This window comes from Apodemus sylvaticus, chromosome 10 (genome assembly GCF_947179515.1).
Source record: "Apodemus sylvaticus chromosome 10, mApoSyl1.1, whole genome shotgun sequence".
Classification (NCBI taxonomy): Eukaryota; Metazoa; Chordata; class Mammalia; order Rodentia; family Muridae; genus Apodemus; species Apodemus sylvaticus.
The window spans coordinates 72,729,592-72,754,468 of NC_067481.1; the positions used below are offsets into that span (position 1 = coordinate 72,729,592).

The following is a 24,877-nucleotide window of genomic DNA, read 5'->3' on the forward strand; positions in this document are numbered from 1 at the left end:
ACAGGAGGCACCAAATCCTCCGGCGCTGAAGTCATAGGCTACTGTGAGGCTTCAGAGCTGGGTGCGTGTGTTCCTAACTATGGCTTCACTCTCCAGGCCCCACGTTATCTTCCTTGAAACATCTGTGTATGTGGGAATATACATCACCGCTTGTGTATGGAGGCCAGAGGACAACTTGCAGGAGTTGGTTCTCTCCTTCCCCACGGACTGAGCTTCTGTCTTCAGGTTTGCTGGTAAGCGCATATGCCTTTACCATCGGAGTCACCTTACCATTTCCAAAGCAAACTTCTCTGTGTGGGGTCACACATATGCCATCATATACAACTTTTAGAGATGGAACCCAGGGCACAATACATGTGGTAGGCAAGTGCTCTACCAATGAACTACATTTGTTGCCATTAACACGAGTGGTTTGCCTGTAGGCACGTACACCATGTGTGTGCCTGATGCTGTGGAGACCAGAAGAGAGTGTCAGGGCTACTGGAGCTCAAGTTATAGGCAGCTGGGAGCTAAAAGATTAACTGCTAAGCACCTGTCCAGACTCCTAGACAACACCCATTTTTGATAATTCTTTGTTCTTAATCAAGAGGCTTAAAAAATTCTCTCATTTGAGTGATTCCCTTCCAACTATAATTTGATTTTTAGAAGAAATCATTAAACTTACATATTTTTACTAACTTTACAATCAGGTTAAAGTATTATCATCTTCAAATTTAGATAGAAGCCCACTAATTGCCTCTGAATGATTTTAAAACCAATCAATCTTTGCCACAAGCCCCATTCTGAGAATTTATATGTACATGACACATGTCAACTACAGGAAAGACGTCATTAGAGTCCTCTTCATCATCAGGCTTCCTAGTGCAGCTGCCTGGTATCCAGCTCCCTGGAGTGCTGGGTCAGAAGTCAGGCACAGTGGCTTGTACAGGCAGGATCACCCGTGAATTCCAGGATACTGGAATATTGGCCTATGTAACAAGTTCCAGGCCACTCAGGGCCACACAGCAAGACCCTTCCCAAAACCCACCCTAATTAAAAAAAAAAAGTGCTATACACAGATGTTACTTGTCTGGCCAGGAAGGAAAGACAGAGCAGCACAAACAGCAAGCTGGAGAATGCACTTCTTCTAACACAGAAAAGGATAAAGAGGAGAAAAGGAGACACCTACAAACACTAAGGGTTTTTTGATTTAGAAAATTAACTCATAAACGAGCTTTTTTATACAGGGAGTATTGTAACTTCACTATTGGTTCCAAATTCAACACAGTACAAAGCAAGGAAACATTTATTTACTACACTCACACAGTAATGATGAAGCATCCTGATGTTTGCCCAGGTAGCTTAAAATAGCAAATATTCAGTCCCCACAGAAGAACTGTCTTCGGTTTTAAGCCAGGTCAAAGACTAGAAGGGAGACCCCACCACTTGCTGGCTGAGCGCTGGCACTCAGGCCCAAATCTTGGATGTGGGACAAACAGAATCGGTCATCAGCCTCGTTCCTACTCGGAGTCACTCATTTACCAGGTAAGGAACACGAGCTAAGGGTCTAACAGCATACCCCAGACAAGTTTAACTAACTCTAAGATCACATGACTTGACAAGAAATATACAAATGTTGGTTAAGAACTTACCGTTCTGTCAATCATTTTAAAGAGTCCATGAAATATACATAGCAATATATTTGTAACCAGAAACTACACTAATTAGACACATCATTTAGTTTTTAAAGTTCTACCTGAAAACATGCCATTTTAAGTAAAATCCTAAAAACGTAACTCTCAAGTTCTATGGTTTAACAATCAAATCCTACTGAAGCAGCACAGATTTCCTTTCACAAGCGCAGGCCAGCAACAAGACAAACTGCAGCATGTCAGACAAACAAGTCCCCAAGTTCTTCTGAAGAACACCAAGGAGTTGCCAGAGAGGTTACACAGTGGCCTTGATCTTTATTTTTCTTTACCTGGGATTCTACAAATTCTGAAATTGATCAATAGATTTATCTTGTTTGTTAATAAACAGCACCAGTCGTGCCCACTGATACAATTCAAACCTGACTTTCTCAGTTCTCAAGTTTATTATGAAAACACTGCGGTGACTTGTGCAGTAACATCATCTTACAGGAGGGAAACAGTTCTTTTCAAACAACTCACCAGGTTTTCTGACAGTAACAAAGAACAACATGGGGCTGAGATTTGAGAAGGGAGAAACTGAGTGCAGACAAATCATACAATTAAATTAATGGTATCCCTGAAAGAAACACAACAAGAGGGGAGGCCTTGGTACTTATTTAAAAATGTTCATTAAGCTCCAATGATTGTTTGCTATCCTCATCTACAGTCATGCTGAGTAAGCTACAGCTAAGTGGAAGTCAACTGGACTCACAGGTGTTAATGTTTACATCCTATATCTGCAGTCTCTCAAGAAAGCAAAAGTAACTACAAATAGCGCTATGCCAGAAACTGGATTCTTGACCAACAATGTCGCGTCAGCATGCAATGAACTGGTTCATTCTAAAGTGGTCACGGCTGTTGATGACAAGAGGCTTTGTATTTTTATATGGCACATCTTTTGGTCCGTGTGAAAACAAGTTTTTGAATGTTAACTATTTTCTGACACTTTGGAGTTACTGTTGCTCTTCCCGTTTCCATTAGGTCAATATATGGTTCATGGCAATACTGTACAAGTTTAAATTTTCATTACAGGAAGTAGTCTGGGGTACGACGAGTAACATGTGGCTCCCCTCTACGAGGTGCTGGATCAAACTGCAAGCTGAAAAACAAAATAAGATTCACTGTTTCTAAGAAGATACCTGTGTATTTAACAAAATTAAGTTCTTCAACTTTTCAAATTTTATGGTCTATTCCCTATCTAATTTCATTATATTTTAAAAGAATAGAACCCAACTTCAATAGAGCTAGTTATACCGGGGCACAGCTCTAACAGTAGCACTTGGGAAACTGAGGCAAGAGGATCACAGTTCTAGATCAGCGTGAGCTACAAATACATGGTTAGTGTTAACTATTAATCTGACACAAGAGAACCATCCCCTGGGAACAGTCTTAACCAAGGACTAGATTTATCTGTTAGGTTGACCCGTGAGCATCTGCGGAAGTCTGTCTTAACTGACGCAGGAACACCTGCCCACTGTGGCTGTTACCACTCCCTCAGCAGGGAGCCCTAACCTGTGTAAGAATGAAGAAAGCTAACTCAACCTAAGGAGCAACCAAGGGCCCACACACTTATCTCTGCTTTTTTGTCTTGAGTCATGGTTTCTTGATAGAGCCTGTGGAACTCTCTATATAGACCAGGCTCACCTCAAATTCAGAGGCCCTCCAGCCTCTATGGAATGTAACATTACATCTAGACTGACGATGCTTTTTGAGGAGCTTTTAGTTCCTGCCTCAACTTCCCCTCAATGGTGGACTATAAATTTCCCTATTCCTTTGTTGTTTTCTGATGCCAAATTTTACCACATCAAAAGAAAAGTAGTCAAGGATGTCCTTAACTTTGCAATCCTTTTGCCCTTGCCTCAGTCTCCCAAGTGCTAAGATTACAGCTTTGCACTTGGGTTATGACTGTACTTCAGTCTGTGAGGCTACCTTTTCACACACTGGGGCCCCTTCTATATTAAGATCACTTAAATGATCACTCACTGATCTGACTTCTCAACAAAATATTCTTTGTTAGCTCCATAGTAAAAATATTTGGTTAAAAGTAAAAGATTGATGAGCACAGTGGCATAGGTCTTTAGTCCCAGCACTTGGGACCTCTGTGAGTTCAAGGCCAGCCTGGTCTACAGTGAATTCCAGGACAATCAGAGCTATATGGTGAGACTATTTCTCATACACACACACAGACATGTGTGCACAAGACCTAGTAATTCATACCAGATTCCAAATAAGAGAAGTTTTTGTTATGTGTAGGTCCGTTCTCACAAAAATTTAGTCAAAAGTCGGCCTGTCCTTTGGTTTAAACAGAGCTGGACAACACAAAGCTAGTTCAGAGTAGATACTTACAAAGAATACTTAAGAGTGTCGTCAAGTTCCATGATTGCAGCTTGGTTACCACAACGATAGCAATAGTTTGGAGCACTGAAAATTGTTACTACATTCCGGTCATGGCACCAGTTATATCCCTGTAAAAAAGAGGCAGGAAAAAAATCTTACCTATTTACATAGGAAAATATGACCCCATTGAAACAGAAAAATACAAGACAGAAAAACTCCAAAGGGGTTAATTTTCTGTATTTCACACAACCTATACAATGTACACGAACAATGCGTTGCTAAAATGGGGGGAGATTTATTTACTTGTTTTAAGTAAGTACACTGTTGCTGTCTTTAGACACATCAGCAGAGGGCATCAGATCCCATTACAGATAGATGGCTGTGAACCATCATGTGGTTGCTGGAAATTGAACTCAGGATCTTTGGAAGAGCAGTCAGTACTCTTAACTGCTAAGCCATCTGTCCAGTTTTTGTTTTGTCTTAAGCATTTAAAAACAAGCCAGGCATGGTGGTACACACTTTTAATCCCAGGAGGCAGAGGCAGGTGAATCTCTGAGTTTGAGGCCAGTCTAATCTACATGAGACCATATCCCGCAAAAACCAACCAACCAACCAACCAACCAACCAACCAACTCAACTTAAATATTATCCATCACCAAATGCATCTATAAATCTTTCACTGACATGACCTTGTGATGGTGTTTGTATATGCTTGGCCCAGGAAGTGGCACTATCAGGTATGGCCCGGTTGGAGTAGGTATGTCACTGTGGGTGTGGGCTATAACATCACCCCAGCTTCCTGAAAACCAGTCATCTTCTACCAGCCTTCAGAAAAAGGTGTAGAACTCTCAACTGGATGCTTCCTTCCTGGATGCTGCCATGTTCCTGCCTTGATGATAATGGACTGAACCTCCGAATCTGTAATCCAGCCTCAATTAAATGTTGTCCTTAGAAGAGTTGCTTTGGAGCTGGGCAGTGGTGGTGCACGCCTATAATCCTAGCACTCTGGGAGGCAGAGGCAGGTGGATTTCTGAGTTCAAGGCCAGCCTGGTCTACAGAGTGAGTTCCAGGACAAGCCAGGGCTATACAGAGAAACTCTGTCTTGGAACCCCCCCCCCCCCAAAAGAGTTGCTTTGGTCATGGTGTCTGTTCACAGTAGTAAAGCCCCAACTAAGATAGACCTTAAACTTGAACGTTGTTTTTTTGGGGGTGGGGTGGGGTGGGGGGAGAGATGGTCCCACTGTATAGTCTAGATTACAAGGCAGTTCAGCTGCTGCCTAAATAACCAACCAACCAACCAACCAACCAACCAACCAGCAAATTAGCTAGCTAATGAACTAAGTAGGCATGCACCACTGTGCTTGACTGACCATCAATAAATAACAAACTCTTGTAGAAGAGATTGCCCACTGCCATAGTTTGAATGTTCCATGTCCTCAGTCTCAAAGTATGGTAGCCCATGTTTCAAGGGTAAGAACCAGAGGAAATGCTTCTTTCAAATAAATCACCTACAAGCCAGTCATCTAAAGGGCATCAACATTTTGATGTTTCTTTTCCTACAAAGAGACATACTATATAAATGTGAAATAAACCACTGCAATATATTAAACCCTTCTTCACTGCTCTACATCGTCCCCCCTTTCATCATTAAATCCCAAGTCCCTCCGAGTTATTAAGTGGATGCCCACTATCACTTTCGTTTGACTGTCCATCTACTGAAGAGGGTTTAGCTCCTGTGGCAGACTCTACAGGAATAAAGGACATCTCACATCAGTGTCAAACTCCTTTCCTTCAGTCGCTACAGTTAGTTTGATGGGTTTCAAGAAAACATACCTCCATCACCAGCTGGTGAGCTCTGGACACCAACGTGAGGCCATTGGCATGATTAAATGTCTCAGAAATATCTTGGCCAAAGGTATAACCAGCTCCCCGAGGAGATATCCCCCAGCCACCACGGTCATCTGGATCTGACCACAGCAAGTCACACATTGGACCCTAAAAAGCAGGTACAAGTTATAACCTGATTTCCAAATGTAGAATTCTTCATTTGATAATTCACCAGAAGCAACACTCTACAAAAATCACATTCTGAGTATGTGTGCTGAACATATCCTGAACTTTGAAGTTTAGGTATCTCTGAAATGAGAAGCAATTCCCACAAGGCACAGAGCACTCAGTAACGTGTCCCATCTGCCGCTGTATCCGAGTTTCATTATTAGACAGCTGGGCTAGTGGTAACGACAAAGAAGGCTTCTAAACATCTAATGAACAATGGTAAGGGGCTCATGTCATTTCATTTTGAAAACTTGAGTGAACATGATAAATTATGCTACAGCTAAACATTTTTTGTTCTTCCTAAAGAAAGAGTTTCTGAGAATTTATTAAAGTCTTACCTCATGAGGAACTTCTTGTAGGCGATCAAGTGCTCGGATGTGATCCAGTGTGTCTATGGATGGTGACAGACCACCATGTAGACAGAAGATCTAAAAAGATTGATTACAAATGGTAACTATACCTAAGAGAAACTAAAATCTTTGGACTACACATTAGGCAGCAACCTACACCATTTGGCTACCTCAGTTCTAGGCTTCTGTTTCAGTGAGGATGGACTGTGAAGAACTAGCTATTGTTCTGACCTAATACCAACTACTGAGTATTCTTGTTCCTGACCAACCATCATCACTAAGGTTCCTTCAAGAAAGTGTTTCTCTAGCTTACCCACAGTCCCTCCAGAGTCTGGTAGTCATCCTCCTCATATTCAGGACTGGCAAACAACTCCTTACATTTCCCAGATCCCTCTACAAACAGCCCCCAAAGCTGAAAGGGTTACATTTTCCACCCCCATGATCCTATCCTGACAGTTCACCACATAGAAAAAAAACTTATCAGTATTTACCAAAAATGTATCCCCAAAGGGATGCAAGCTGTAAAGATGGAAAATCAGTGCCTGCTAAACACCAAGAAAACAGATTATTGGAAAAGGAAACCCAACCCTGAGTTTTATGTGCACACACCTGCCCATCCACCAAGGCAGTGAGAGGAAGATAGTCAAAAAGGTCTGTGAAGTATTTCCAAACGTTTGCATTTCCGTATTTCCTTAAACACTCATCGTAGAAACCATAAACCTGTGTGATCTGTCTGCTCTCGTGATTCCCTCGGAGTATGGTGATACGCTCTCGGTAACGAACCTAAAGAAAATGAAGGACAGATGCTAGTGCTTTAAAAAAAAAACAACCCCCCCCCCAATAGTTTCATGCAACTTTCTTTAGGGAAATCCAGAGTTCCAACTGAGAGGAGAACGGGTTAAGAAGCTCACATCTCTAAACTCCAATGAACTGAAATTAAACTATCAACTTTGCTGATTGTGGTTGCTGTTTTCCAAGAGTTGGGTTTCTCTGTGTAGTCCTGACTGTTCTTGAACTCAAGGAGATTCACCTGCCTCTTGAGCTCTGAGATTATAGGCACGTGCTACCACGGCCTGATGATTATAAACATTTTTAAAGGTTTATAAAGTGCTTACCAATATCATCCCAATTAAAACCAAACTCCCTGCACCATCTTGTGTGAAATAAAAATCATACTTTTTCTGACCTTTACTAAATTTAGTTATGCAACAATCATCACAACCCAGTTTTAGAATCTTGCATTACTTGCAATGCCCCCCTCTCCCAGCTGCTGACAACCACTGGTTTACTTTGTTTTGAGAATGGCTTTTCACAGCACACTAACATTCAGGGTAGCCACATCCTATGGTTCCTGGACCTGCTCCAGTTTCCCCGTCTCTTAGTTACTGAGTTCATTTGCTCACGTGCTTACATTTCTCTTGAACATATTCCTAGAATGTAGCCGTTGGGCTACATGATCAATTTATATGCAACTTTATCAATTCTTTAAAGTGACCAACTCATTTCACATTCTTGACAGTACACTTGGTATTGACTGTACCCACTGTCTTAGTAAAATACATGTAGTTGGCACTTGTGACTTTAAGGTGAAATAGCCCTTCAGTACTTTGCCCACTTAAAATTAAGATTATCTAAGGTTAGGCCTAGTGGTCCATGCCTATAATCCTAGTATTTGGGAGAGACCGAAGAATCAGTGTTTGAGGCTTCTTACAGAAATTGTCTTGACATGGCTGCACATGCTTATAATACCAACACTAAAAGACTGCAACCAACTTGAGGACTTGAGGGTAGCGTTGGCTACAGACTCTGTACAATGAAAAAAAACAACACTTCCCATAATAATCACACAACAATAAAAATTAGAAGACCTATCTTATGAGATGATTGACAGTAAAGATGCCTGCCATCAAGCCTGATTTAAAAATTACATTTCCTTTATTGTAAGTGCACAGACGTGTCCTCTCCTTTCACCCATGTGGGCTCCAGTGTTCAAATTCAGTCCTCAGGTTTAGCAACAACTGTCTTTTACTCACTATGTCATCTCACTGGCTCAGGATAGCCCAAGTTGTAAGACACAGCATGGTTACGTTTTATCTGTTAGCTGCCAGTTTGATCTCCAGGACCCATATGGTAGAAGGAGAGAACTGACTACTGCACATAATTCGTGGTATGTTTGTACCCACACAGTGTTAAGCAAAATTAACAAGCAACTGCAAAAATGGTTTAAATTTGAAGTGAGGCTATATAGCTCAGTGCTGAGTCTGTGCTAGCAGGCAAGAGGCCGAGCCCAATATGAAGCACCAAGAAAGAGCAATTTGAACAAGTGTTTTTTTGTTTTTTTTTTTAAAAATAAACCATGCTGCATCTTTTAAGAAAATCTCAATTTTAATAAATTAAAAATTCTTGATTTTTATGAATTTTTGAGGCAGGGTTTTATACATTCAATGCTAGCCTGGAACTGCTCCTCCTACCTCCATCTCCTGAATGTTAGAATTGTAAGCACACTTGTATGATCCATCGCACACTTATACTGTGTTGGAGGTCAAATCCAGGGCTTCTTGCATGCTAGCCAAACACTCTATAGACACTGGGCTGCATTCCCGGCCCTAGCTCATCATTCCACAATCACAGCTAAGAAGTATGACCCCGACCAAGAGCAGATATTCCTCTCCTAGATGTACAAGCTCTGCTACTGACTGAAGCCAAGGATCTGTTCTGTCAGACCACTTGAGAAAGAACGGCCTTCCCACAGTGTTCGTTTGCTAAGGAATGGGCCCATGCACTACAGAGGTGCTTGTCCTCCATGCTGTCAGCAGAGCTGAGGTCTTCTTCATTTATAGACAGCTGTTTTCTCCATGTGGTCTCCCATCTTCTTCCCCATGTTCATGTACACCTGGAGGCCAGAGGACAAACTTGGGTGTCGCCCCCAGAAATGGCCACCTACCCCTTAGAGATAGGGTCTCACTGGCTTGGAATGCTTCAGGCTAAGTCAGGTGAGCAGTGAGCTCAGCAATTCCTGTTTCTGCTTCCTTGGAGCTGGAATTATAGATGTGCACTTACACTCGTGTAAGGAATTAGGATTTGGCCTTATGACATTTACGAAAACAGTGCAATCTTAGTACTTGGTACATGAATTCTGTTGTTTTTTGAGACAGGGTCACCATGGAGTCTTGGCTGGTGAGTGCTTTCTATCTTGGATCAGGCTACCATTGAACTAAGAGACTAGCTAGCTTCTGTATTTGAAGTGCCCAGTAGCATTATGACCTCTTAAAAGCAGCCAACTCACTGAGAAGTGGTGGCACATGCCTTTAATCCCAGCATTTGGGAGACAGAGGCAGGTAGATTTCTAAGTTCGAGGCCAGCCTGGTCTACAGAGTGAGTTCCAGGACAGTCAGGGCTATACAGAGAAACCCTGTCTCAAAAAACCAAAATCACCAAATAAATAAATAAAATAAATCCAAAAACAAAACAAAACAAAACAAAAAAACAACAAAAAAGGCAGCCAGCTCCTTTCAGGGTATCTGGAGTCATCGCACAAACTGCCCACCATCTATTCTAACTCTCCACTTGATAATTCTATGCAATGCAGATGCTAATTAAAGACAGCTTTGGCTGAAACAGCTTCTCTAATGTTAGAAAATAACCGACAGCAAGCTTCTTGCTCAGAATATTCTGTGATAAAAATGAGAATGTTGTCCCCCTCCTGAGGTAAAGCCAAGCAACATTTAAGGCAGATGCCTTAAAAGTCAATGCCATGGTGTGTCAGTGTGGCCTCTTAACCTTTACACTTCAGAGCCATAAATGACAACATAGAATTCTAAAACTTGCCTTGTTTGTTTGTTTATTTATTTATTTATTTGAAAAGGTTTTTATTGCATAAGCCAGGCTGGCCCCAACTCTCAAGCCTTTTATCTTGGCCTTACCAGCATTGGGACTTTGGTTCTCCTTTAGTCCTTATTAGGTGATGTGTAATGCCTGCAAATTACTCCATGAGAATAAATTATTATTTAGGTATTTGCTCACGCTTGGACATTTAGATCAAATTCCTTTTCTAATATTAAAGACAACATATTTTCTTCACAGAAATCTGATCCTTTCCTCTTAATTCCTTAGTGGAATTCTCATAGTATTGCCAAATGATGTAAATAATCCAACATGGCTAGTTACGCTCTCCTAATACGTCAAGGAAGCTATAGTACTTTGATAGCTAATGTATTAAAACTCCTACTTGACTGCTTTGCTAACATCAAACAAACAAACAAACAAACAAACAAACAAACAAAAACAGCTGGGCATAGTGATGAGTACCTTTAAAAACAATGCTATGAATGCTGAGTTTGAGGCTAGCCTGGACTACATGGTATGGTAAGTTTCAGGACAGACAGAGCTATGCATTGAGACTCTGTCTCAAAACAAACAAAAACAACAACAACAAAAAAAGGTATCTCATTGCACTGTGTTCTGAACCATCTCCTAGCTCCAAATGCAGACTTGATTATTAAGTTGACACTCACATTATTTTGTTCTAAAATTTAACACTCAGATTAATGTATTAAATGGAAAAGAACATTTCAGACAGTTCTCACCCAGTCAAAAGTCCCAAACAAAAAAAGTAAAAATTACCTTAAGAGCTACAAGCAATGTAACTGTTTCCACGGAATAATACCCTCTGTCCACATAGTCTCCCATGAACAAGTAATTTGTATCTGGTGATTTACCACCAATTCTAAAGAGTTCCATGAGATCATGAAATTGCCCATGAACATCTCCACACACAGTGACTGGACATCGAACCTCTTGCACGTTGGATTCTTTTGTCAGGATTTCTTTAGCCTACAGATAAAGACAAAAAAAATAATAAATAAAAAGCAAGCAATACATTCAGCATTAAACAGCACCAACAAAGATGCTTTTGTTCAAGAAACAGAACCTGTAAAATATGAAACCATATGCATTTGCAGCACAAAACCAATATTAACCTTTTAAATTTATATATATTAGGTTTATTTGAGTACACTGTTGCTGTCTTCAGACACACCAGCAGAGGACATCAGATCCCATTACAGATGGTTGTGAGCCACCATGTGGTTGCTGGGACCTCTGGAAGAACAATTAGTACTCTTAACTGCTGAGCTATCTCTCCAGCCCCAACATTTTTAATTTTAAAAATTATACTTTGTGTCCATGTGCGTACATTCTACCCATGTGTGTCCTGATAATCAAATCCAGGTTCTCAGGTTTGTTGGCAAGGAACTTAACTCAGTCACCTTACTAGCCCACTGGCTATATTCATAAGACAATATATGGTTACACTCTATCCATTAGTTACCTTATGGTGGTTCTAGAGAGTATGTATCAGGATGACATTCAGTGAAAATGAACAGGACCTGGGCTACAGAGATGACTTAGTGGTTAAGAGCATTGGCTACTCTTTCAGGGTCAATTCTCAGCACCCAGATGGTGGCTCACACCTATTTGTACTTGTAGGTGATCCAATACCTACTCTGGCTCGCACAGATGCGGCACAGAGAATACATACAGGTAAGTAAATTAGAAGAGGGTGGAAAAAAGAGCACCTAATGCTACCTCCTCAGGCTTTGAGGTTTCTTGGTCTTGATTTTTTTTGGAAATTAAGACAATTAACTCCCCTCATTTCATTCTATTTCTTTATAAAGAAATATAGAGTTCTTATCTTAGAATGTAGCACACATGCATTCTAGGCTGCGTTTAGAAACTATCATTCAGCCAACAGACAACTACGTATGCTAAAAAAAATGTATACTGGAAGACAATTATTTGCTATGCCATCTGAGGGACTCCATCCTGTGCTAGACACTGGACACTGGTGTGCGAAAACAGGTCATTCCCATGGCAAAGGAGAAGAGAAAGGCTGTAATTAAGAAAGGGGAAAAAGAGAACGGACTGAACAAAGAAGACTAAGTATGAGGAAGGAAAGGCAGACCATTTTAATTAGACACACAAGGGATTGCCCATACTGAAATTCAGCTAGCCTGTAATCCCAGCATTCAGGGCCAGCCTGGACAATTACATATGCAGATCCTCTCTCAAAAGAAACACCTGCCCCCACATAGAGACCAAAGATGCCTACTGGTAACAATTTAATATCACCGCAATTTAAGATGAAGGCAACCTTAGTCACACATCTGAAATTTTATTCCCAAAGTCTTTATTCCCAAAAGCTGGAATCTTTGAAAACGGAGTCTTGTCAGTATCTGAAGTCCCCCCCTCACATCTACCCACGTTGTCTTAAGTACAAGCATGTTGAAGAATCACTATTTTTTACTCTCCAAAGACTTTGGGGAAGCTATTTCTAGACATCCCTCAAGATTAGATTATTTTCAGTTTAAAAGAAATACTTAGCTGGAAAGGATGTATTTGTTTGTTTTTAAAGGCACACACAACACTAAATATCTCTATAGACCATAATCCCATTTCTGAGGTGAAATAACCACCAGTGGAATTTTGAGGTGTTTTTCAAATTTACGACTTATCACACACGTTGCTTACAGAAACCAGTAGTTTCCTTTGCATTTTAAAACCACCTCCTTTGGCAGCCTACTTGTCTAACAAACACTACCTCTCCCAGTTCTTAATGCAGACTCAGAGCTGGTTGAATTCTTGGTGAATGCAGAGTCCCACTCCCCCACCACCCACCCCAACTACAGTCAAAGGAGGTACACAAAGAGGTCACAGCAATGTGTCTCCTAGGATTTGCTCCTCCCAGGAACAGATACACGTGAACTTCTCACGTTGTGCAGTAAATTGGGTATTTAGTGTTGGCACTATCACAGTAAAATGAAAAGAATGAGCATTGGGTAATCTTTAACTTATAAATCTGGGGAAGTTAAGGCCAGCATGATGGCTCAAGAGGGTAAAAGTTTTCACCACTAACTCAATAATTTGAATTTGATTAAACATAGCAAATTTTAAATTTAACAGTAAGTAAATTTAAGAAAGCCAATCAGGTCTTTCTCTTCCTGCCCTTATTTCAGAAGGCAGTATGATTTAACTTAGGAAAAAGCAGTGGTATATATCATGTAATCAAGCCACATATTAAAAATGTTTTAACAAGGCTAGAGAGCTGGCTCAGCAGTAAAGGTGCTTTTGCTACCAAGCCTAAAGACCTGAGTTTCATATCTGGTCCCCATATGATGAAAGCAAAGGGTCTTGCCTTCTGACCGGTGTGGGACATACACACTCTCATGCTTTAATAATATAAGGCTTTAAAAAAATTTCTTACTGAGGGCTAGAGAGGTGGCTCAGTAATGGTTATAGAGCACTAGCTGCTCTTCTAGGACCTGGGTTCAATTCCCAGAACCCATATGGCAGCTTACAATTTTTTGTAACTCCAGTTCCAAGGTACCCGACACCTTCACACAGACATACAACACATGTAGGCAAAATGCCAATGCACATAAAAATAAATAAGTAATCTTTATGTGTATCTTTGTGTTTGTATACCATGTATGTATGAGTATCCACAGAAGTCAAAAGAGGGCATCAGATCTGCTGGAATTGAAGTGAGCCACCAGACAGACACTGAGAGCTGAATCAGAGCCTCTGGAAGAACAGCAAATATTCTTAACTGTTGAGCCATTTCTTCAGTCCCAGATACACACACACACACACACACACACACACACACACACACACACACACACACAGAGCAAGCTTACAAATTGGCGTTGTATGTGCTTTATGATTTTGTCTCAATTTATCAACACTAATTACTACACCAAAATAAATTACTTTAAATGCCAAAACAATAAAGGCTGTAGATGCAGATTATTGTACAACTATGAAACTAAGAGACATGTATGTATCAGAAGGCTGGCCTGAAGAACCTCATAAACTTTTATATCTTTACACTATTTATTAACTTATTTTTATTTTTTGAGACAGGGTTTCTCTGTGTAGCCCTTAGCTGTCCTGAAACTTCCACTTCCTCTGTAGACTAACAAGGCTGGCTTTAAACTCAGAGATCCGCCTGCCTCTGCCTCTCGAATGGTGGGATTAAAGGCGAGCTCCACTGCCCAGCAGTTTTATTGATCTTTTTTTTTAAGTCAAAGGGTCTTGGTCTCTTGGTCTCTTGGTCTCTCTCTCTCTCCTCTCTCTCTCCTCTCTCTCTCTCTCTCTCTCTCTCTCTCTCTCTCTCTCTCTCTGTATACCAACCAGCTCTCTCTCTCTCTCTCTCTCTCTCTCTCTCTCTCTCTCTCTCTCTCTCTCTCTCTCTCTCTCTCTGTATACCAACCAGGCTGGCCTCCAACTCAGCCTTTACCTAGTACAGAGATTAAGAGTAAGTACTACCTCAGTGGTGGTGGCACACCTTTAATCCCAGCACTTGAGAGACAGAGGCAGGTGGATTTTTGAGTTCGAGGCCAGCCTGAACTACAAAGTGAGTTCAAGGACAGCCAGGGCTACACAGAGAAACCCTGTCTCGAAAAAAAAACAATAAGAAAAAAGAGTAAGTACTACCTCAGCCAGCCTCTACAGACCTTTAATGGGCCCATGGACAGACTGTAGGCCTTCATCAATCTGCTTTCCAAGTTGGACATACTACAAGTCTTTAACGTTGTAGAGCTTTGTAATATGATTTGATCAGTGTTAGAACACTGGAGTGTTTAAAATGGTCCATTCTCATATTGACATTTTTACTCTTTTTTTTTAAAAGATTTATTCATTATTATATCTAAGTACACTGTAGCTGTCTTCAGATAACCCAGATCTCATTACAAATGATTGTGAGCCACCATGTGGTTGCTGGGAATTGAACTCAGGACCTCCAGAAGAGCTGTCAATACTCTTAACCGCTGAGCCATCTCTCCAGCCCCGACATTTTTACTCTTATATCCAAAAGAAAACCTTGTTTTAAAATTATCACATTTATGTAGTGGGAGCAGAGGGGGCACACCTGTGAGTCATGCATGATTTCAACACTCAATTTATGGGAAGAAGTCTCTCTTCCCACCACGTGGGGCCTGGGAATCAAACCTAAGCAGCCAGTTTGGTAACTGACACCTTAACCACTAAGCCACCTCACTGACTCCCCTTTTGCTCCCACCAAAACATTTTGCCCAGGCAGGGTGTGGTGATGCAGACCTTTGATTTCAGCACTGGGGAGGGAGGGGCAGATGGATCTCTGTGATTCAGGTCTATATAAGTGTTCCAGGACAGTCAGAGCTACACAGTAGAGACCAGGTCTAGAAAAACAAAAGCCCAGCCTTCAAATTTCTCTACTGATGCAACACTTACCAAAACCAACCAACCAACCAACCAACCAACCAAAAAAAAAAAAAAAAAAAAAAAAAAAAAAAAAAAACCCTTTACTTATGGATGTCAAGACCCAACTAAGCAGCAGATCCAAAACCAGGAGGCCAAACCAGTCCAAGCCCCCACCAAGGGAAGGCTATGCTCAGCTGCCTCCTGCTCTGGTGTTAGACTGAGGGGCCCTGTTAAATAAGTTTAAGCAGACATTGTTTTCCAACCACTAAAAACAAAAGGTAGAGGATATGTGGCTGCAAATGCCTGGTATTTTGGAAATAGAGGCAGGAGGATGAGGAGCTAAAGGTTGTCCTTAGGTTTAGTCCTTTAATTGATCCTAGCACTTGGGAAAAGGAGGTGGATCTGAGTTCCAGGACAGCCAGGACTACAGGAAGAAACCTTGTCTCAAAAATTAAACTAGACAAAAAACTGTTTCAGAAACAAAAAACAAACCAGGCATCGCAAAGCACGAATCTTGATACTTAAGGTGTGCCCAAGCAAACAAATCCCTTGTTTCCAATACTGGCTCAATCATTTAATGTTCATTTTTGGTTCTATTCAAATAAATCACGATGAAAGCAGAGCTTTCTTTGCTTCTTAGCCTAGGGACCTGCCCTTTGACTTCTGACACAGGGCTTCCCTAACAGTGCATGCAGGTCTTGACGTCCTTATATAATGAACTTACATAAGTTGGCCTACAACTTGGCCTCACATGTCTTAGATGCTCCCTCCACACACACCTTTTTTTCCCCTTGAGACTAAGTGTTCATAGAGCCTTGAGGCGACTGGGCAAGCCTCTAGAGATCTACCTCACCCCACCCCCAAGCCTTAGCCCACTATGTTTACTGTTAGTATTAGAGGCACTTTCTTAAAGGTTTATGTTAGCCGGGCGGTGGTGGCGCATGCCTATAATCCCAGCACTCTGGGAGGCAGAGGCAGGTGGATTTCTGAGTTCGAGGCCAGCCTGGTCTACTGAGTGAGTTCTAGGATAGCCAGGGCTATACAGAGAAACCCTGTCTTGAAAAAAAAAAAAAAATCCAAAAAAAAAAACAACAACAAAAAAAGTTTATGTTTATAGGAACTTCCCTTCAAAACAATAATCTACTTTTTGCAAGGTGCAGGGAAACATACTTGATTTTGTAAATCCAGCACTCGTGAGACAAAAGCAGCAATAAAACCATTCAAAACAAACAATATTAACAAAAAGTCTCCAAGCAGGTCTTTACTGAGGGAAATTAAACGGATTGGATGATCAGTAATATGCTTTATTATAGACATTCTGCATCTCACAGATTCTGCCGTTGGGTAGTCTCTGGAAGGAGTCATTAGCCATCAATCATCTTATAAAAGAAAGCTAATGTTAGTTTTAATGTTTCCTGTCAGGGCAAGATGGTTCAGCAGGTAAAGGCTTTTGCTGCCAAGCCCAACAAACAATTCAATCTCTGGGCCCCATTTGGCAGAAACAGTGAACCAACTTCTATGGTCAGTGCCTTATAAAATTTTCTTTCTTGGTTCCAAGTGCTGTGTTGGGATTAAAGAAAAACATCACCACAAGGCTGAAACTTTACTATTAATTAGAGTGAAAAGTTAAACTAATAAGTCTATGTAGAAATATGCCACGAAGATGAAATTCAGCAGTGAAGGCCTAAGGGGCTGGTCAAGGGAACATAAAACAGAAGCATGCCCAGCTCTGCAGAGCCTTTGGGAACTCAACTTCCCAAGTGCCCTCTCTTGTCCAGGTAAATTACTTGGGCCAGTCTAGAGCTAAAGCCTGCAGCCTTTTTGCTCTGTCCCAACACAAGGGTAAGAACTGCCATCTGCAAGATAATCATTAACCAGAAAACATAAAAATATGGACTTAAAAATGCCATCTAGCCGGGCAATTGTGGCACACACCTGTAATCCCAGCACTTGAGAGGCAGAGGCAGGCGGATCTCTGAGTTCGAGGCCAGCCTGGTCTTACAGAGTGAGTTCTAGGACAACTAGGGCTATACAGAGCAACCCTGTCTCAAAAAAACCAAAATCCAAACAAAACAAAATGCCATCTATACTAGAATTGACTGAAACCGGAAGGAGAGGGGATAGAGGACCAACCAGCCAGCTAGTTATCTAGTTCACAAAAACCCAGGACTCAGAAACATACTCTCTCTACTGTGTTCACCCTTCCAATACACAATCCCACTTTATAAATACGTAAAACATGACTGGAGAGATGGCTCAGCAGTTAAGAGCACTGACTACTCTTTCAGAGGTCCTGAGTTCAATTCCCAGCAACGACATGTTTGTTCACAACCATCTGTAATGGAACCTGATGTCCTCTTCTGATGTGCCTGAAGACAGCTACAATGTACTAATATATATTACCAAATTAAAAGTAAATAAAAATAAATAGGTAAAACCACTGTACTATGAAGAAATGAAGCAGCTAATCCCACATTGTTCAACAGTCACTTCTCACCCCCATAGCTGGCAGCCAGAGAGCTCTCCCTTCTTTAGCCTACCCTACTCCTATAAAGAAAGCTATTTAAAACAATGACACCACCAACAAAACACTCCCCTCCTAAATCCAGTCCAGCTTAGTTAGAGCAAAGGAGTAAGAGGGATGGCTTTTCCAAAAATGAGTTTTTATTTTTTTTAAAAGAAAAAAAAAAGAAATTAAGAGAAAGTCACAGTAGCAACAAAGTGCTGGTCCCCTTGGTACCCTTAAGACTGAACTTGCAATCAGTGCTTATTTTCCACACACTAAAAAGACACTTCACTGTTAACTCTAACATGACAAATGATGACTTACCAGACTGAATATAGAAACGAATGTTATCCCACTCATTCCTATAGGATGGGTCACTCCCTCTTTCTGTGGCTGGGCTTTGTGCAAGCCAGGCAGGTGCTATATATATATATATGGCTGAACTATACATCCTTAGTTTTCTCTTCATTTACTTTGAAACAGAGTCGCAAAACTATGTGGCTGGTTTTGAACATGCAATTGTTCTGCCTCAACCTCTGAATAACTAGGACTCTATACACTACCAGGTGTGGTTTCCAGGGCCCATCATTCTTGCCACTACACAAGATTCACCTTTATTTAGACAGAGAATTATGAACCCCTCATCAGAGAACAGGAAGGACCTAGGAAATCAGCATGTGAACATACTTCTGATTTAGTTAATCCAAGATGCAATACCACTTTATGCCAGGAGCACATTCATAGGTGTGTGGAGGCTTCAGAGATTAAAAGAATAGCATTTTATAAATGCCTGGCAACAACAACAACAAAACCACCCACCTTTATTAGAATGTTTTATAATTTAGTCTCTCCTTATGACTTATACTATGTGACAAATAAAATGACCTATGATTTTCATCACACCAGTCTTATTTGAGGGACAAATGAAGTTAGCCACATGACAATGAAAGAATCACTGTTTCCAAGAGAGGTGGGAACAACACTATCTGACATGAATGGAGCCTGGTAGCAGTAGGAACACAATACTTCAGTTTACAGAATCACCGAGTACACACAATCCATGCTGGCCTAATCTGCATGCACTCTGCACCAATACCACCTCAACAGGGCTCTGAAAGCAAGATGAGGACATTGGGATCAGAAGCCATTACCCCAAGCAACCTAACTCCAGCCCTCCACCCAGCCACTTAACCTTTCCAAGCCCTTGCTTTGTATCTACAATCAACAGCAGTGACTACACACAACAGAAGGAAAACATTCTAACATGCTTCTCCCACCTGTCTTTAATATTTTAACTACTGCTATGGAAACAGCTAAATAGCCCTTTAAATTAACATATTACTTTATATAAGAACTTAATCTTGGGAGTGGGAGAGATGGCTCAGCAGTTTAGAGCACTCGTTGGACCTGGGTTTTATTTCAAGTACCCACTTGGTGGCTTACAACCACCCATAATTCCAATCAACCTCCAAGAGGACCGAGGACCAGGCATGTACATGGTGCACAGACACATACACAGGTAAAATACCCATACACATAAAATACATCTTTTTTTTTTTTCCTGAAGAGTTTCTCTGTGTAGCCCTGGCTGTTCTGGAACTCAGAAATCCACCTGCCTCTGCCTCCCAAGTGCTGGGACTAAAGGTGTGCACTACCAATTCCTGGCCATAAAATACATCTTAAAAAGAAAAGAAAAAAAGAAAGAAAGAAAGAATGTAATCTTGGTCAAAAAGTTTAGTTTAACAATGGGTGGGGAATGACACATGTTCTTAATCCCAGCACTTGGAAATCTCTGAGTTCAAGGCCAGCCTGGTCTATAGAGAGTCCCAGGATAGCCAGGGCTACACAGAGAAACCTTGTCTCAAGAAAACAAAAACACAAACAAAAAAACAGTTTATCAAGTCAATACAAGGAGTTCCTTTTTTTCTATTCTCAAGTAACAAATGTTTAAACTAAATGACATCATAATGTCCATACTTATTTGAGACAGGCCCTCTCTCTAACGTAATCCTGGCTGTCTTCAAACTCAAAGATCTGCCTACCTCTTTCCCAAGTCCTGGCTGACCTAGAGCTTACTATATAGATTAGACTGGCCTTGAACTCAAAGAAGTCTATCTGCCTCTGCCTCTTGGCCATCCTCCTGCATCAGCTTCCTGAGTGCTGGGATTGCAAGTATTTATTTATGACCACACTCAACAAGTTGATAGCATTTCCGTTTTTCAGTCTGTCAATGGAACTGTGCCTAGGATGTAACTGCACACGCTCACCCAGACAGCAAGCTCTCCTCCACAGCAAGGCACACACTGTTCACACAGTGAGCTGAGCCTGGGTTCAAACTTGGAGCCCGTCAGCAACATAAAAACCACGCTCACCACCGTTGGGATACACATTTGGATCCTTTATGCTTGGAAGCAACACTGATATTGTTGACAAGGTACCAGAACAGAGTTCTCAAGCTATTTAACCACAGTGAGCACTTGAGATTTATCTTTACATAAGGGAAGCCTCTGATGCTCTCATTTCTTCTTCTGAGAGCATCAGGAGTTATAAGCACCACTGAATTGGTGAAAAACTCAGATTGCTTTCTATTGTTCTGTTTTGGATTTTGATTTTTTGAGACAGGGTTTCTCTGTGTAGCCCTGGCTGTCCTCGAACTCAGAAAATTGCCTGCCTCTGCCTCCCGGAGTGCTGGGATTACAGGCGTGTGCCACCACCCAGCTCTATTGTTCTGTTAAAGCTGAAAATGGTGGCATATATCTCTAATTCTAACATTCAGGACAGAAGCGGGAGGATGATGAGTCTGAGATTGGCTCGAAGTTACAGAACACAGCTGTCTCACAAATAAATGAACAAAAAAATGTTTAAAAGGCAATCTCACCAAAAGCAAATGTTGTTTTCATGTCGCCACTGAAATGGCAATAAAACATTACAAGTGGGAAGTGGTATACCTTGTACAGGTACAAGGCACCCAATTCATTGTCTAAACCTCTTAGTATTGTTTGGAAAGTTTACGTAGTTAACAAAAGTTAAGTACAATTAAAAGCAAGTAAGTTGGGCAACAATGTTCACCAATCTATTTCACCAACTTTAAAACAGATTTTAAAATTATTTTTAAATTTATTTTTGGGGGGTGGGTGTGGGTGTAGATAAGGTCTCACCTTGTAATTCTGGCTGGACCCTGCTTCCCTAGTGCTGGGATGAAAGGCCTGCACAACCATAAGTGGCTTCAAGTGTTACTTGAAGTGTATTTTAGTATATACATCAAGTATATTTTATGTGGGTCTAAAATTAAAATTAGGCTACCGAGATGGCTCAGTGGATTAAAGTTGGGCTCCCAGCACCCAAATCCAGTGTATTAAAACCACCAGGTTCTAGAAGATCCAACACCCTCTGTGGACTCCATGGGCACCCCCACACACATTTGCATACATAATACACACACACACACACACACACACACACACACACACACACAAATCCTAACATCCATACATATTGAGAAAGAGATCTACGCTGACTAGCCTCACCCCACCTCTGAATGTAGCATCTCTAACAGTCTTCCCAAAGCAAACCTACTCAATGGTCAGTGTCCTGCTCATTTGCATAGGTTAGCTTCTTGTTGGTAATAAAGATCTCCAACAAAAGTAACTTTGGGGGGGCTAGTTTTGTTTTTCCATCCTGAGACAGGGATTCTCTGTGTAGCCCTTGCTATCTATCCTTGAACTCAAATCTGTAGATCAGAGATCCTCCTGAATGCTAGAATTAAAGGAGTATACCACTATGCCTAGCTTCATCCCAGCAGGGAAGTCAAAGTCACAGCTGCAAGAATTTGAGGGAGGTGCTCACATCACCTCATGAGAAACTCAGCAATGACTGCATGTTCACACTGTTACATTTACTTGTGTGTATACCTCAGAGGACAACATGAAGGAGTATTTTCTTTCCATCATGTTGGTCCTATAAGGAAGGAGTCAAACTCAGGTCACTGGGGACTTTTACCCTTGGGAGTTTCCTCCACCCTTACACAACTGAATACCCCTCCCTCACAATCTAGGGAATAGTGCCATCTACAGTGGGTGTGTCTTCCCATCTCAACAAAAGAAAGATGCTCCTAAAACATGCTCACAGGCCAACCTGCTTTTCTAGATAGACAATTGGTTTTACAGTTGGGATCACCACAACAGGAGGAACTGTATTAAAGGGTCACAGCATTAGGAAGGCTGAGAACCACTGCTCTAAAGTGAGTGTCAAGTTGACAATGCCATCCTAGTCTTTCCAACTAGATTAAAAGTTCCTTGAGAATATGTATAAGGTACTCTTCACTGTCTTCTGGTTACCTTCATAAGAGCAATCTTGGAGCATGTGTTTTAACTACTTTTAAGTACAGAAATAAGCACCAAGTAAAAGGTTTACCTGAAAAACCAGTTACAATCACTCAGTTGGGAAATGAAAAGTAATGGTGTCCAGGTCTAACAAACAGTCCAATGAGTGGTCACACAAATGACTAGTCATCCAATATTCATATAAAGCCCTTCACTCCGAGTCAGCAATTAGAGACTAAGACCTGGCAATATTTATTAATTTTTTTAAAGGCTTATTTCTAAACCTTAAAAATACCAACCATGTTTGATGTGAGAGAAAGATCAAAACACTAGAAATTCATGTGGGGTGGGGCATGCGCGCGCATGTACACACACACACACACACACACACACACACACGTAATTCCAGCACTTAGGAAGTAGAGACACAAGGATTGTCACAAGTTCAAAGTTACCCTGGCTACATAACTAGTACCAGGGCAGCCAGGGATACCTGGGAGGGAAGGAAGGAGGGGAAGGGATAAACCTACATTTGACTTAAACCAAAATTGTTCTCAGCATTTTCTGAAAAATTGTGTCATCAGGAAATATTCGAACTCAAGAATCTTCTTTCTACACCAAACCACAAAAGAATGAGCATCCTCTGTGCTCCAAAAATTCTGCCTAACACAAATTACTAACATAATCCATAATTCTGTACTAAAATTAAATGTTAAATTAACTCTGAAGAGAAGCTAAAATGGAGACGAACATTTTTCTAGTAGAAAATTGCAATAATTAAGACTTCAAAAATACAACATGACCGACAGCCGGAACAACTTGCTTCCCCAAATGCTTGCAGAAAACCAATGGAATGAGATAACCTGGGATACCAAGTTATCACTTCGAAGAGTGGACTCAGCACCATGTCTGAAATAGAAAAATCGGTCAAAACGGGGATTTCTACTACTGCTTGTAGCCACAAAAATACAATCCAAGAAACTTTTGCAACCAGAGAGTTTAAAAAATTTGACTCTCTTCCCGTTTGTGTGGCTCATTCTAAAAATAAATGGCTCCATGCCAAGTACGTTACACACAGAAGGGTTTCACACTACCCAATTTGAGTCAGCATATACACTATAAATTAAAGTGACACTGGATTTCCAATCCCAAAGTTCTTCGTGTAGTATGACTCACCAAATCCTCCATTTGTCCAACTATGAAAACTTTATATTCCTCCCTTCAAACTACCACTGTGACCTTCGTAGAAACTGGGTTAGCGACTACCTTCATAATCCTTAAACGCACACTTTAAACAGGGCTCCGAGGGAGCCGACGTGTGGAGACCGACAGGAAAGCGATGTGACCTTTCCACAGGCGCTGGGGTCTGGCCTAGAAGCCCGCCTGTGGGGGACCCTGTGGGCAGCGCCCGCTCCATGAAGCAAGCCCGAGTGCAAGCGCAATGCCTTTACTCCAAGAGTCCGGAACCTATTCCTGGGCGCAAAGCACAGCCAGTCCCTGGCCGGGCCACGGAGGGTCCCGGCCGCCCCGCTTCCCAGTGTCGGGCCGGGTCGGGCCCGGAGGCTCCGAAGCCCGGAGTCCGGCGCGCGGCGCCATTTTAGGCCGCGGTGGCGGCGCCATCCAATCAGCGCGCGGGAGGCGGGGGGCGCCGGGTCCCTCGCGAGTCGCCGCAGGCAGCGCCGGGCGCCGGTCTGCTAGGTTCGAGGGGTCTGGCCTCCGTGCCGCCATGTTGCACCGTCCCCGCGGGCTCCTGATAGGAGGGCCCGGGCAGAGGCCGCACCTGGGGCCTAGAGCGGCTCACCTTCTCGCAGAGGCTCTTGACCTGGGACTCGGAGAGCTGCTTGCACTCGTTCAGCTGCTCGATCCACTGGTCCAGCTCCTTGGTGAACAACTTCTCGTCCATGATGCCGCCCGCCCGAACCGGCTGCCGCTCCGCGCTGCTCCCGCGCCGCCGCCCGCACCCGGGCCACACGCACACGCCGCCGCCGCTCCCCGGGGTGCTTCCTGCGGCCCCAGGCGGCTGCTGGGCGCTGGCGCCGGCCCGCTGGCTCGCTCCGCAGTGCTCGGCCGCCGGCCGCTGTGCCTCCTCCTCCGCTCGCCCTAGCTCGGGACTCGGCTTTCTGTAATGGCGGCCGCCCGGCGTGGTGACGTCACGCCGGCGTCAGGGAGCCGCGGGGAGGGCGACGGAGTGGGGCCCGGACTCAGAGCTGCGCACCGTGGAGCCCGGGCGCAGGCGCAGTGAAGCTGGCTGCCAAAGGAAGTGGCTTCGATTTTGGGGCGTGGTCCTCCGCAGGGAGGGCGGCGGGGGAAGGGAAGGAGCGAGTCGGAGCAAGCGCTGTGCTGGTTAATCCTGGAACCCCCGAGCTCCGCAGGCCGCCTGCGCGGACTCAGCGC

The 24,877-nt window shown here is 42.4% G+C and overlaps 1 protein-coding gene across 1 annotated transcript; it reads right to left on the reverse strand.

Moving 5' to 3' along the window:
- Nucleotides 1-1,257: 1,257 nt before the first annotated feature.
- Nucleotides 1,258-24,645, reverse strand: Ppp2ca (protein phosphatase 2 catalytic subunit alpha). Its single transcript, XM_052194743.1, has 7 exons — nt 24,285-24,645; nt 11,036-11,245; nt 7,022-7,195; nt 6,401-6,490; nt 5,841-6,002; nt 4,017-4,135; nt 1,258-2,769 (listed from the first exon to the last, which is right to left on the reverse strand). Exons 1-7 carry the CDS (start codon nt 24,384-24,386, stop codon nt 2,697-2,699), a joined length of 930 nt encoding a protein of 309 aa, XP_052050703.1. The 5' UTR covers nt 24,387-24,645; the 3' UTR covers nt 1,258-2,696.
- Nucleotides 24,646-24,877: the final 232 nt, after the last annotated feature.

Coding starts and splice junctions, on each gene's coding strand:
- Ppp2ca (XM_052194743.1), bottom strand. CDS start 24,386: ATGGACGAGAAGTTGTTCACCAAGGAGCTGGACCAGTGGATCGAGCAG. Junction 6,491..7,021: donor CTGCCTTGGTGGATGGGCAG/GTGTGTGCACAT, acceptor CAATCTTTTTAG/ATCTTCTGTCTACATGGTGG. Junction 6,003..6,400: donor TACAAGAAGTTCCTCATGAG/GTAAGACTTTAA, acceptor CCTGCTTTTTAG/GGTCCAATGTGTGACTTGCT.